Source organism: Saccopteryx bilineata, chromosome 1, assembly GCF_036850765.1.
Source record: "Saccopteryx bilineata isolate mSacBil1 chromosome 1, mSacBil1_pri_phased_curated, whole genome shotgun sequence".
Lineage (NCBI taxonomy): Eukaryota > Metazoa > Chordata > Mammalia > Chiroptera > Emballonuridae > Saccopteryx > Saccopteryx bilineata.
The window spans coordinates 398,001,649-398,013,224 of record NC_089490.1 but is presented as its reverse complement, the minus strand read 5'-3'; the positions used below and the strand labels follow the sequence as shown (position 1 = coordinate 398,013,224).

Genomic DNA, 11,576 nt, shown 5'->3' with positions numbered 1-11,576 from the left:
GGTAGCTAAAAGGCGAAGCAGAGGCGTCCGTTACTAGGTAGAAGTTGAGGAATGGGGGCGGGGCAAGGGTTACTGTATTCCTTGGTTTTGGAGAGCCCTTTAGTTTACTAACTATAACGACGATTACTAGAAGACTTTTACGTTGCAACATGTTCTCTTCTGGATTTTTTTCTTTAACTCTTAAGAAACTGCTCCACGCAAAGACAGTAGGAAAAGTGACTAGTAAGCACGCCCCAAGACTAAAGCGCGAACCGAAATCAGACGAGAGTAAGCGCAGTGACAGGGTGGGAGGGGCATGTGGGAGAGCTCCGGGCGGCTGCGCAATTCCCCGCTGAAAGTACGGAAAGAAGAGCGCGCACACGCCTCCATGCTACGAGGCATTTGAGCCGCAGCCAAGCTTTCCCGTCTTAGGCTTCGGTGCGGCTGCGCAGTGAGACACCCGGCGGCTATTGGCCAATAGGTGAGAGGGGGCGGGAGGTAAAGGGGGGGAAGTCCGTCGTCCTCGGCGCGCGCCCGCCCGCGGCAGGGAAACCGAGGGAGGAGGAAGCGAAATAGTTCCCCGCTGCGTTGTTCTGGGCTTCGTAGGCCGAAAAGGGGAGGGGAGCAGAAGGGAGAACCGTAGCAGAGGCTGCGCGCGGCCCTAGCCGCCTGCGTGCGTCCGTGCGTGCGCTGACTCGCGCGGGCTCAGTGCTGGCGAGTGAAGCGGAGGCGGGCGGCGGCGGCGGCGGCGCCTGCGCGGTCGGGCTCGGTCGTCGGTTCGCAGGGGAGGAGGCAGCGGGAGGCGGAGGAGGCGGTGGCGGCGATGGAGGTGAAGCGGCTGAAAGTGACCGAGCTGCGGTCGGAGCTGCAGCGGCGGGGCCTGGACTCGCGCGGCCTCAAGGTGGATCTGGCGCAGCGGCTGCAGGAGGCGCTGGACGCTGAGATGCTCGAGGACGAGTCCGGTGCTGGCGGGGCCGTGCCCGGCGGGGCCTGCAAGGCGGAGCCTCGGCCTGTGGCCGCGTCGGGCAGCGGCCCGGGCGGGGACGAGGAGGACGACGAAGAGGAGGAGGAGGACGAGGAGGCGCTGCTTGAGGACGAGGACGAAGAGCCACCTCCTGCTCAGGCCTCGGACCAGGCCGCTCAGCCGCCGCCGGAGCCCCCGGAGGCGGCAGCAGTGGAGGCCGCAGCCGAGCCCGATGCTTCCGAGAAGCCGGCCGAGGAGGCCACGGCCGAGTCAGGTGGGGTAAATGGTGGCGAAGAGCAGGGTACCGGCAAGGGGGAGGAAGACGAGCCGGAGGAGCGGAGCGGGGACGAGACGCCGGGATCCGAGGCGCCGGGTGACAAGGCCGCAGAAGAACAAGGTGAGGAGCTGGCGGCGGAGCCCAGCGCCGATCTGCCGGGTACGCACTTGCCCCAAGCACCCAGCCCTGCCACCGCGGGGTCCGGTCCCGTATTCTCACTTGCCTAAAAGTGCAAGATGCCCACCGTCGTTGGATGGGACTCCCCAGGGGAGGTGGCTTTTATTCTCTACGCACCTTTCTAGGTTTGGCCGCCTCTGGTGGCCCCAGTCCCTGCAGGCGGGAGGTTCCTGCCTAACGTGGTTCGTTGATGATAGTGAATGGAAGTGAGCAGTGTGGCATGCCAGCAGCTTGCGAGCTAGCTACCTGTGGAGCAGCCGCCCACGGTGCAGGTTATCTTTGCTTAGAAGTGAGAATGCACTGAGGTATTGGCGATTCCACGGACAGCCAGGCCAACTGGTGGAGGCTTTGGCCTTTGGGCTGACTGTTGACCTTTTCGCCGTAAAAAATATTAAGCAGTAAACCAAATTCGTCCTTCGCTTTGTGAAAAGCACAGTGGTTAGAGCGTGCGCGACACAGAACCTGGCAGTCTAACCTTGCTCCTGCTTTAGCAGTAGGGAACAACAGCCTGTGGTGTGACGGTGTCGAGTTTAATGGTTAACTAGTAAGAGAAAGTCTTATCTAGTGCATTTGGAATAAGTCAGTTAACTTGGCTAGCGGTTTTATCTTGCCTGTATTGTGATTAAAATGTAATCTTCCCACTGAGTTGATAGATGGGCATGTTTGTAAATTTGCTATGCATTTAGCTATTCTTTTACATTTCAGGTCCTTGACTAACAAATGATTGAGGTGTTGGTGGGTCCATTGAATTACCTTGTCAGGAAGAGAGTGTAAAGGTGCCCCAGGGAGTTAGTGACCTGTCTTTTCTTTGAAGTGATTGGGTGGTTAGAACTGATCCATAACTCTCTCTCAGAATAAGGAGGGAAACTAGAGCTGCTTCCAAGTCTTACTATGAAGGGGGTAGCTTTAGTTCTTTTAATAATACATTGGTTAGGCTGTTACTTAGTGTCATGATATAATTGGAGCCTATTCTACCATAGTCATGTGCAGCGTGAAGATTGTTTGTCTTATGTCCCGGAATAAAAATCCCATTACATAACCTTTGACTTAATGTGTATCCCAAATAGCAAATAAAAAAGGTTGAGGAATAAAGGATTGCCTTAAATTATTTAAAAACCTTCTTTATGTTGAAAACTACAAAGGGCTGAGGAAAAACTCTTGGGGTATTTTTTCCCCTCTTGTAAAGAATGTTGTTAAATATAGGACAGCACCTTTCTGCCCCAAATTATGTGCAGTAAAGATGCAGTATTGTTTATGGGTTTCTTGTGAAAGAGTGGTTTGTCTTGCAACTTTCAGTAAAAATCCATGATAAAAATACAGCTCTGTATTGTGCACCTGCGTCCACATGCTATGTAAGTAAATCCATGGATAACTGTGCATTTTAAAGCTGGGAAGGCAAACTTTTTTTTTTTTTTTTTTAATTAAGGCTCCGGTATCATGAAGCTGTGGAAAATGTTGAAAATATGGTTTGTGTTTAGCTTAAATCCAGATCTTACAACCAAGAATCAAAATTAACCTATGAAGTTTTCTTTTTTTTTTTTTTTAATGTCATATTGGTGGGGAAAGCTGCAAGTTTGACCTGATTTAAGCGGATAAATTTAGAATACAAGAATTGCCCAACCTTTATCTACTGCTTGACTGTAATTAGCCCATAATGTCCTTCTTAAAAAAATAAGTAAATAAAATTCCAGCCAGTGACCGGAGGATGATCTTGGGAGATGAAACATTCTGTGGATGTAGTTGGAGAAATTTGGCTATTCTGAAGAGACACTCAGACCCCTCCCCCTTTAGTTTCTGTTGGTTCTGAGCTGTTCTACACTACAGTATGAAAACTGCTGATTTTCTTTCCCTCCTTTTTGTAGGAGATGACCAAGATAGTGAAAAGTCAAAACCAGCAGGCTCAGATGGTGAGCGGCGGGGGGTAAAGAGACAGCGGGATGAGAAGGATGAACATGGCCGAGCTTACTATGAATTCCGAGAGGAGGCTTACCACAGCCGGTGAGGGAACACAGTCCCTTTCATTGAAGGGACTGATTTTGGTATACCTGATGTTCATTGGAGAGTCTGGAAAGAGGGGTGGATTAAAAATGGGATAGGTTTTTATAGATACACGTTTTAGATCGAATCTACCCTGAAAGCTCCTGTTGCCCTTTACTCATTTAATGAAAGAAGCTGTCTGCTGGAATTTTATATTCATTGATAGTTTAAAACACATGATGTCATGCAGACATCCCTCAAAGAGAGGGCTTTGGTTACATTGTGTTTTCTTTTATGTGTATAGCTCAAAGTCACCACCACCCCCTGAAGAGGAGGCAAAAGATGAGGAGGAGGATCAAACTCTTGTGAACCTGGACACATGTATGTATAAGGCAGCCAGGTGGGGTTTTAACTAATCAGAAGTAATTTTGGAGATTAAAACTTCATGTCCTGCAATTTTTTTTTTTTTTTTTTTTACATTTTTAAAATTTCATTTTTATTGATTTTAGAGAGAGGAAGGGGGAGAGAGAGAAACAAAATGAGTGTATTTATGTTCTGTTGGTGGCTTTCAAGTGTTGGGTATTGGAATAAACGATTGCTTCTTTCTTAACAGATACCTCTGATCTCCATTTTCAAGTGAGCAAAGACCGCTACGGAGGGCAGCCGCTTTTCTCCGAGAAGTTCCCCACCCTGTGGTCTGGGGCAAGGAGTACTTACGGAGTAACAAAGGGGAAGGTCTGCTTTGAGGCCAAGGTAGTATGTTCAGCTTATAAAGACCATTCAGTTATTAATTCTCCATTAAACTACTACATATTGGACTCCTGCTTACCAGTATTTTATTAGTGCAGAAAAAGACACCATACTTTAACAATAACCTTAGCTCCAGTAATCAAGAAATTAACACCGCCTGACCAGGCGGTGACGCAGTGGATAGAGCGTCAGACTGGGATGTGGAAGACCCAGGTTCGAGACCCCGAGGTCGCCAGCTTGAGCGTGGGCTCATCTGGTTTAAGCAAAAGCTCACCAGCCTGGACCCAAGGTCGCTGGCTCAAGCAAGGGGTTACTTGGTCTGCTGAAGGCCCACGGTCAAGGCACATATGAGAAAGCAATCAGTGAACAACTAAGGTGTCACAACAAAATACTGATGATTGATGCTTCTCATCTCTCTCCATTCCCGTCTGTCTGTCCCTATCTCTCTCTCTGACTCTTTCTGTCTCTGTAAAAACATAAAAAATTAAAAAAAAAAATTTTTTTTTAATTAACTCTTTCCTCCCAGGGCTTTGGTTTTTAAGTTTGACAGTTATTCTGATGTTGAGTTGTGATAGTTGTCATTTCCAGTTTCTATAGTATAAAAATCTTGTCTTTTTAATCATCTTTGCTTCTGAGTTGGTCAGAGTATCTGAGAGTTACATTTCTGACTTGGCCAGGTAACCCAGAATCTCCCAATGAAAGAAGGCTGCACAGAGGTTTCTCTCCTTCGAGTTGGATGGTCTGTTGATTTTTCTCACCCACAACTTGGTAAAGTTATTTTTACTTCATTTGTGTTTGCTACCATATTGCTTACTCCATGGGAAGTTTGGTTTTAGGTAACTAATTTGTTGACTATTCTAGGTGAGGATGAATTCTCTTATGGTTTTGATGGACGAGGACTCAAGGCAGAGAATGGGCAATTTGAGGAATTTGGCCAGACTTTTGGGGAGAATGATGTCATTGGCTGCTTTGCTGTAAGTGCTGCTGAAAGTTGTGGCTTCTTAGCAAAGAGTGGGTAGAGGGCTCTGGAATTCACTTTGTTTTCCGTCAGTTACTGTCTTTTATGTATTTGATGTATTGCCCACTTAGTTGTGTTGTACAGCAGTCTTTGAGGTTTGTTTTTTTTACATTAAATTGTAAGATTCAGTCCACCTCAAACTCTGTAAGCCTATGAGTGCTCTTGTCTTTTGTCATTATAGAATTTTGAGACCGAAGAAGTAGAACTTTCCTTTTCCAAGAATGGAGAAGACCTAGGTGTGGCATTCCGAATCAGCAAGGAATCCCTGGCAGACCGGGCCCTCCTACCCCATGTCCTCTGCAAAAATTGTGTTGTAGAATTAAATTTTGGTCAGAAGGAGGAGCCCTTCTTCCCAGCACCGGAAGAGTTTGTATTCATCCATGCTGTGCCTGTTGAGGAGCGCGTGCGCACTGCAGTCCCACCCAAGACCATAGAGGAGTGTGAGGTATGGCACACAGTGTGCAAAAAACTTAGTGCTCACGGTTTGGAGTGGGGCTGGGTTGCTTTTCTTCTTAAAGCTCTACTGGGCACGTTTTGGGTCTGCAAATGCCCCGTGTCAGCCATATGCAGCCAGTATATTTGATAAATCTCTTCCTTTAATAAAACTTTTCAAAATTAAAAAAAAAAAGGCTCTATTGAACTGGGGTAGGGGAGGATATTATTAAATTGGGCTTTTAATTTAAAATTTTTTAAATTTATTGATTTTTAGAGAGAGAAAGAAACACCGATTTGTTGTTTCACTTATTCGTGCATTTGTTAGTTCAGTGGTCCCCAACTCCTGGGCTGTGGACCGGTACCGGTCCGCAGAGAAAGAATAAATAACTTACATTATTTCCATTTTATTTATATTTAAGTCTGAACGATGTTTTGTTTTTAAAAAATGACCAGATTCCCTCTTGTTACATCCATCTAAGACTCACTCTTGACGCTTGTCTCGGTCACATGATACATTTATCCATTCCACCCTAAAGGCTGGTCCGTGAAAATATTTTCTGACATTAAACCGGTCCGTGGCGCAAAAAAGGTTGGGGACCACTGTGTTAGTTGACTTTTGTATGTGCCCTTATGTGAGATTAAACCCCCCAACCTTGTCATATTGGAACAGTGCTCTAAGCAGCAGAGGTATATGGCCAGGACTACTAGGACTTTTAAACATGGCTCTTGCTTATTTTTTTATAGCATTCCTGATTCTGTTTACTTGCAGGTGATTCTGATGGTGGGACTGCCTGGATCTGGAAAGACACAGTGGGCGCTGAAATACTCAAAAGAAAACCCCGAGAAAAGATATAACGTCCTGGGAGCTGAGACTGTCCTCAATCAAATGAGAGTGAGTTGCTGGGGGAGATCAGTCAAGTGTGTATTTGCTCTGGAGGTGCCAGGAAACTCCTAGAACCTTTTCCCAGGGGAGCTAGTCTTTCAAGCAGCCGAGAACAAGGGTCCACAAATAGAGAAGTGAGTTCTTCTCAGTCTATGTTAAAGGGAGGTTTTTTGTTTTTTCCCCCTTTGCTATGTTGTGTTTCTGAAAGTTGAGAAAATCTGGATTCTATCCAGATGAAGACTGCAAATGACCGCTACAGGAAATGGGCAACAGTCATGGCAGTAGGAGTAGGAAGGAACTGATTTGGTAGCTTTGGGAGCGTTAAAGAGATGATACTTACCAATGGCTCTTGGCTTTAACTTGCTGCCTAACTTCTTGTGTTTCTCTTTATTTCCTCTCAAACTCATCAGATGAAGGGGCTTGAGGAGCCAGAAATGGACCCCAAAAGCCGAGACCTTTTAGTTCAGCAAGCCTCCCAGTGCCTTAGCAAACTGGTCCAGATTGCTTCCCGGACGAAGAGGAACTTCATTCTTGATCAGGTATTTTTCAGATACTCAAAAGAAACCTACTTTTACAGAAGACCCAAAGATGAAAATTTTGGCATCCATTCAGTCTGACACAATTGCTTAAAGTCAAAATGCGGTGTAGAAAGAGACTGAATTAAGGAATAAAGTCAGTTTACTTAATTATGACCAAGTGGTTGTGTGTTATAGTCGTAACGTAGAAATACCTCTTATTAGTGTTTTTATGAGAGAGTATATGGATCCAGACTGCAAAACAATACTAGAGGCTGACCTGTGGTGGTACAGTGGATGAGCTTTGACCTGGAATGCTTAGGTCGCCGGTTCGAGGCCCTGGGCTTGCCTGGTGGAGGCACATGAGAGAAGCAACCGCGAGTTGATGCTTCCCACTACCCCCGCTTCTTTCTCCCTTATCTCAAAAATCAATAAATGGGGTCTTTAAATTTAAAAAACAACCACACACACACAGAGACCCATATTAGAGGCAGTGGAAATAGCATTAGAGCCTCTTCGGATTCCTGGCCCCATCACCTACTAGGTTTGTGATGTTAGCCAAGTCTTGGCCTCTATAAGTCTCAGTTTTCATGATGAGCAAACCCAGTAATGTCTGCCATGTAGAGTTTGAAGAATCAAAGGGAAGTATATATGCAAGATCTCTAGTCTGATGCCTTATCTATAAAAGATGCTTAGTGTTTTGATTTAATTTGAGTGATGGGGGTTTGTTTGTTTGCTTGTTTTTAGTGATGATCTTTATTTCTAAAACATCTGAAACCATCAACCTGTATTGCTGAGATCACTGTTTCGAAACTCTGGGCTTGCCCAATCAAGGCACGTGCGAGAAGCAACTATGAGTTGATGCTTCCCGCTCCTGTGCCCCCCTTCTCTCTCTATCCTCTCTCTAAAGTCAAAATAGTTAAAAATAAATAATAAAACCTCTGTTCTTCCTTCTGTCCCTAGTGTAATGTATACAACTCTGGCCAACGGCGGAAACTGCTGCTGTTCAAGGCTTTCTCTCGGAAAGTGGTGGTGGTTGTCCCTAACGAGGAGGACTGGAAGAAGAGGCTGGAGCTGCGGAAGGAAGTGGAGGGAGATGATGTACCTGAGTCAATAATGCTGGAGATGAAAGGTGGGCTGAAAATGTACAAGTTAGGGACAATGTCCTTGGGCGGTACACACTGTACTAGGGCCTTTTAGCCCTCAGAGTGATTCTCCACACTGAAAGTATAAATATGAAGAGTGAATTAATGGGTCTGAGCACCTGTAGATGAATGAATAAACAGTGAATGGAGAAGCACTAACTCCTTGGCTCACTCTGAGTAAGATATAATAGTGATAGACCACAGGATAGTTAAAACTCAAGGCAGAGGCTTCCTTGAGTCAGTTATTCATTGAATAAATACTTACGAAGTGTCTGCTATTTGTCCAGTACTATTCTAGATGTAGAGCAACCATGAATGAAATGAAGTTCTACTTTATTGAATTTATATATGTGGAGGGAGGGGTATTGGTTATCATGATTCAAATTAAAATATAGTGGTTGGACTGAAGGATCTCATCATTATATCTTGATTTCTGATAACACATTAGGTTTGCTTGTTGTTTGGTTGGTTGTTCGTTTTAGTTTTGGGGAGGAACCTGAAATCTTTAATGCAATGCAAAGCCTAATAGCAAGGTTCATAAAGTGGAAGTATCTGTCTTGATTGACCCCACTTCTGCTGCCGCCTTCAGAGTGTGATTCGTTTTTCCCCTTGTGGCCTTCAGCTCCTGGCACCCCACCTACCCCATCAATTGCTGGCTCTTTGAATTCTGATAACGTCTGGGATGGGAGCTGGTTACTCATTAGAGAGCCAGATTGTCTGAGTTTATGCAGAATGAACAGTACCAGTGCAAAACTGATCCTCAGGCTCTCGAAGGAATTTAGTTCAAGAGGGTTAACTGGATTCATCAAAGAATTAAGAGAGCCCCCATTGAGCTGAATTCCACTGGGACTCAGCCTCCGAACTTGTATTTCTTAGCCTCTTATCTAACCAGCACCAAAACTTTCTCAGTTACTTTTAGCCTCTGGCTACCTGTTTCTGTCCTGATAAGAAACCTTAACCCAGTTCACTCTTAATTTATTATGGATCACTCGAGAACTTGTAAATCTACAGTTTGCAGATAGCCCTTTGCCTGGGAGTTACAATTTAGGGGAAGCTTATGTTAGAGAAAGTACCAGTATGTTTTGTACATTACTAGAGGAGGCTTAGGAAATCATATTCTTCATGTAATAGAGTTTTTATAATGAGATCTTACCCATCTATGCACTTTTCAGGCCCACAAGCTTTTCTCTTACTCTTATAGCCAACTTTTCTTTGCCTGAAAAATGCGACTATATGGATGAGGTGACATATGGGGAACTGGAGAAGGAAGAAGCTCAGCCCCTTGTCACTAAATACAAGGAGGAGGCAAGGAAGCTGCTGCCCCCCTCTGAGAAACGGACAAACCGCCGAAACAATCGAAACAAGCGCAACCGGCAGAACCGAAGCCGAGGCCAAGGCTATGGTGAGTCCTGGGGGCCTGCCAGCCCCGAGCTGCGGGCTGTGCTTTGTGCTGAGCAGGATCCACAAGGAAACCAAGTCCAGTTACTAACAAGGAATAAGGAAGTAACTTCTTTTCTTTATGGAACTTATTTCTTCCTGTGTCCTCTACTTCCAGCTTCTTGTGCCTTTTTCCATAATCTTTCAACAAAAGGAAGTTATTTTTCAACAGAAATATTTGTTTCTGTGAAAAGTCATGCTGAGCCCTCTCATTTGTCTGCTCCTCGTTTGTACACGTGGTCCCACTTCGCAGTGGCAGTGTGTCTAAAGTATTTGTGCAGGGAAATTGGATCTTCGTCTTACGTTTTCTTCCTGCTTTGTCTAGTGGGTAAACCCAGTTATGTAGACCAGAAAGTGAATGCATTATTCAGTAATTTTTTAGGGTTACAAAGTCACTTAGGCTACTAGTGGAATTCATATCCCTCCTAAAGGTCTGGTTTATCAGTTAACCCTCTACTGTGCATCCACTGCCCTTTCAGAATGTGTGCGTGCATGCGCGTGTACGCGTGTACGTGTATGTTAAGTCAACAAAATGTTTGAGTGCCTGCCCTGTTACTAGGCACTGAGAATAGTTCCAGGAGTTCCTGCCCAATAGTTCCTGCCCTGGATGAACTTACTACTTAAACTCTGTTTCATTTGTATAAAATGATGGGTCTGGGTTATATGATATTTGAGATCCCTTCCAGGGCCGAAAGTCAATGATTTTATGGATGGCAGTATTTACTTATGTTTCTAACTCTGCCAAATATTGTTTGCCATCTTAAATGTTTTGCAGGAATTGGGGACCTTCAAAAGAAAGATGGCTTGGTTTTCTTGTGTCTCTGTTCCTCTGCCCTCCCCCCTCAGACTTTCTAAAAGATCCTGGCTGGTGCTTTAATTAACATTGCGTGAGCCTGACAAACACAGGCCTCCTATTCCCCAGAATTGCCTTTGGCTCCGACTTTTTGATTTCCACTCCGATGTGGAGCCAGGACCCCACGCCAGCTGTCTGAGCGCGCTCTCCCATTTCTCTTCCAGTGGGCGGGCAGCGCCGAGGCTACGACAACCGGGCCTACGGGCAGCAGTACTGGGGGCAGTCTGGAAACAGAGGGGTGAGTGCAGCTCTCCTCCTGCTCCTCCTCTGGGCCGTGTTAGCCATTCCTACTGGCTTGGGGGAGCAGAGTGGTTTGGGCTGTTTTCTTAGGGTTTAGGGTTTTCCCCGTTTAATGTGTTCCTCTGGAAAAATTTCTCCTGGGAAGATTAAGTTTGTATCAAATCAAGCTAAGATGTGTTTCATTTAAGATGGGGGACAGCAGTGGCTCATGACGCCGGAAACCCATAAATCTTTACTCTCCTTTCTCAGGGTTACCGTAATTTCTATGATCGCTACAGAGGAGACTATGATCGATTCTACAGCAGAGATTACGAGTACAACAGATACCGAGACTATTACAGACAGTACAATCGGGATGTAAGTATTGTCTGGGGACAGAGGGGGAAGGGAGGCAGGACCAGAGGGGAGTGTCATGCCTCTCTGTCCTCAGCCAGCTGTGGCTCCAGGTGATGGGGTGTCCCCTCTCTTCTAGTGGCAGAATTACTACTACCACCACCCCCAGGACAGAGACCGATACTACAGGAACTACTACGGGTACCAAGGGTATCGGTGAAGCCCCTGCTCTTGTCGCCTGTCAGCCATGAAGCTGAATCTCTTGGGGGTGCCAGGCACCCCCCAAAACACAACCAAGGAAAACAGGGGCTGTCGGGGTGGGGCTGAGCTGCCAGGGAGGGGTGGTGGGGGGGAGGGTGCGCAAGCAGGGGGGAGGGAGGGGGGAGGTGGAAACAAACAACAAAACTGTACATTTTTTTTAAAGTTTGTTGAAAAGAATATTGTCTTATTCTATAAAACATTTCAAACCTAGTTAGATATTTGTAATCAAAAAACATTTGCTCAGAAAGCAGCACTTAGGGCTGCCTGTCCTGTACCCTGCAGTTGGACAGGAAAAGTACTGAAATGTCACCCTTCCGACACTGTAAGGCAGC

The 11,576-nt window shown here is 45.9% G+C and overlaps 1 protein-coding gene across 2 annotated transcripts; it reads left to right on the top strand.

The window, feature by feature from the left end:
- Positions 1 to 488: 488 nt before the first annotated feature.
- HNRNPUL2 (heterogeneous nuclear ribonucleoprotein U like 2) lies at positions 489 to 11,319 on the top strand. 2 transcript variants are annotated; one of them, XM_066251756.1, is made up of 14 exons: positions 489 to 1,379; positions 3,260 to 3,395; positions 3,679 to 3,755; positions 3,988 to 4,127; positions 4,802 to 4,892; positions 4,986 to 5,098; positions 5,324 to 5,587; positions 6,347 to 6,469; positions 6,871 to 6,999; positions 7,939 to 8,107; positions 9,322 to 9,522; positions 10,575 to 10,648; positions 10,900 to 11,007; positions 11,123 to 11,319. In XM_066251756.1, the coding sequence occupies exons 1-14, from the start codon at positions 803 to 805 to the stop codon at positions 11,201 to 11,203; spliced, it is 2,283 nt and encodes a 760-aa protein (XP_066107853.1). In that variant the 5' UTR covers positions 489 to 802; the 3' UTR covers positions 11,204 to 11,319. The 2 variants fall into 2 exon arrangements, with proteins under 2 accessions (XP_066107853.1, XP_066107854.1); XM_066251757.1 differs by having other exon boundaries at positions 491 to 1,340.
- Positions 11,320 to 11,576: the final 257 nt, after the last annotated feature.

Coding starts and splice junctions, on each gene's coding strand:
- HNRNPUL2 (XM_066251756.1), top strand. CDS start 803: ATGGAGGTGAAGCGGCTGAAAGTGACCGAGCTGCGGTCGGAGCTGCAG. Junction 3,396..3,678: donor GAGGAGGCTTACCACAGCCG/GTGAGGGAACAC, acceptor TTATGTGTATAG/CTCAAAGTCACCACCACCCC. Junction 4,893..4,985: donor TTTTTCTCACCCACAACTTG/GTAAAGTTATTT, acceptor TGACTATTCTAG/GTGAGGATGAATTCTCTTAT.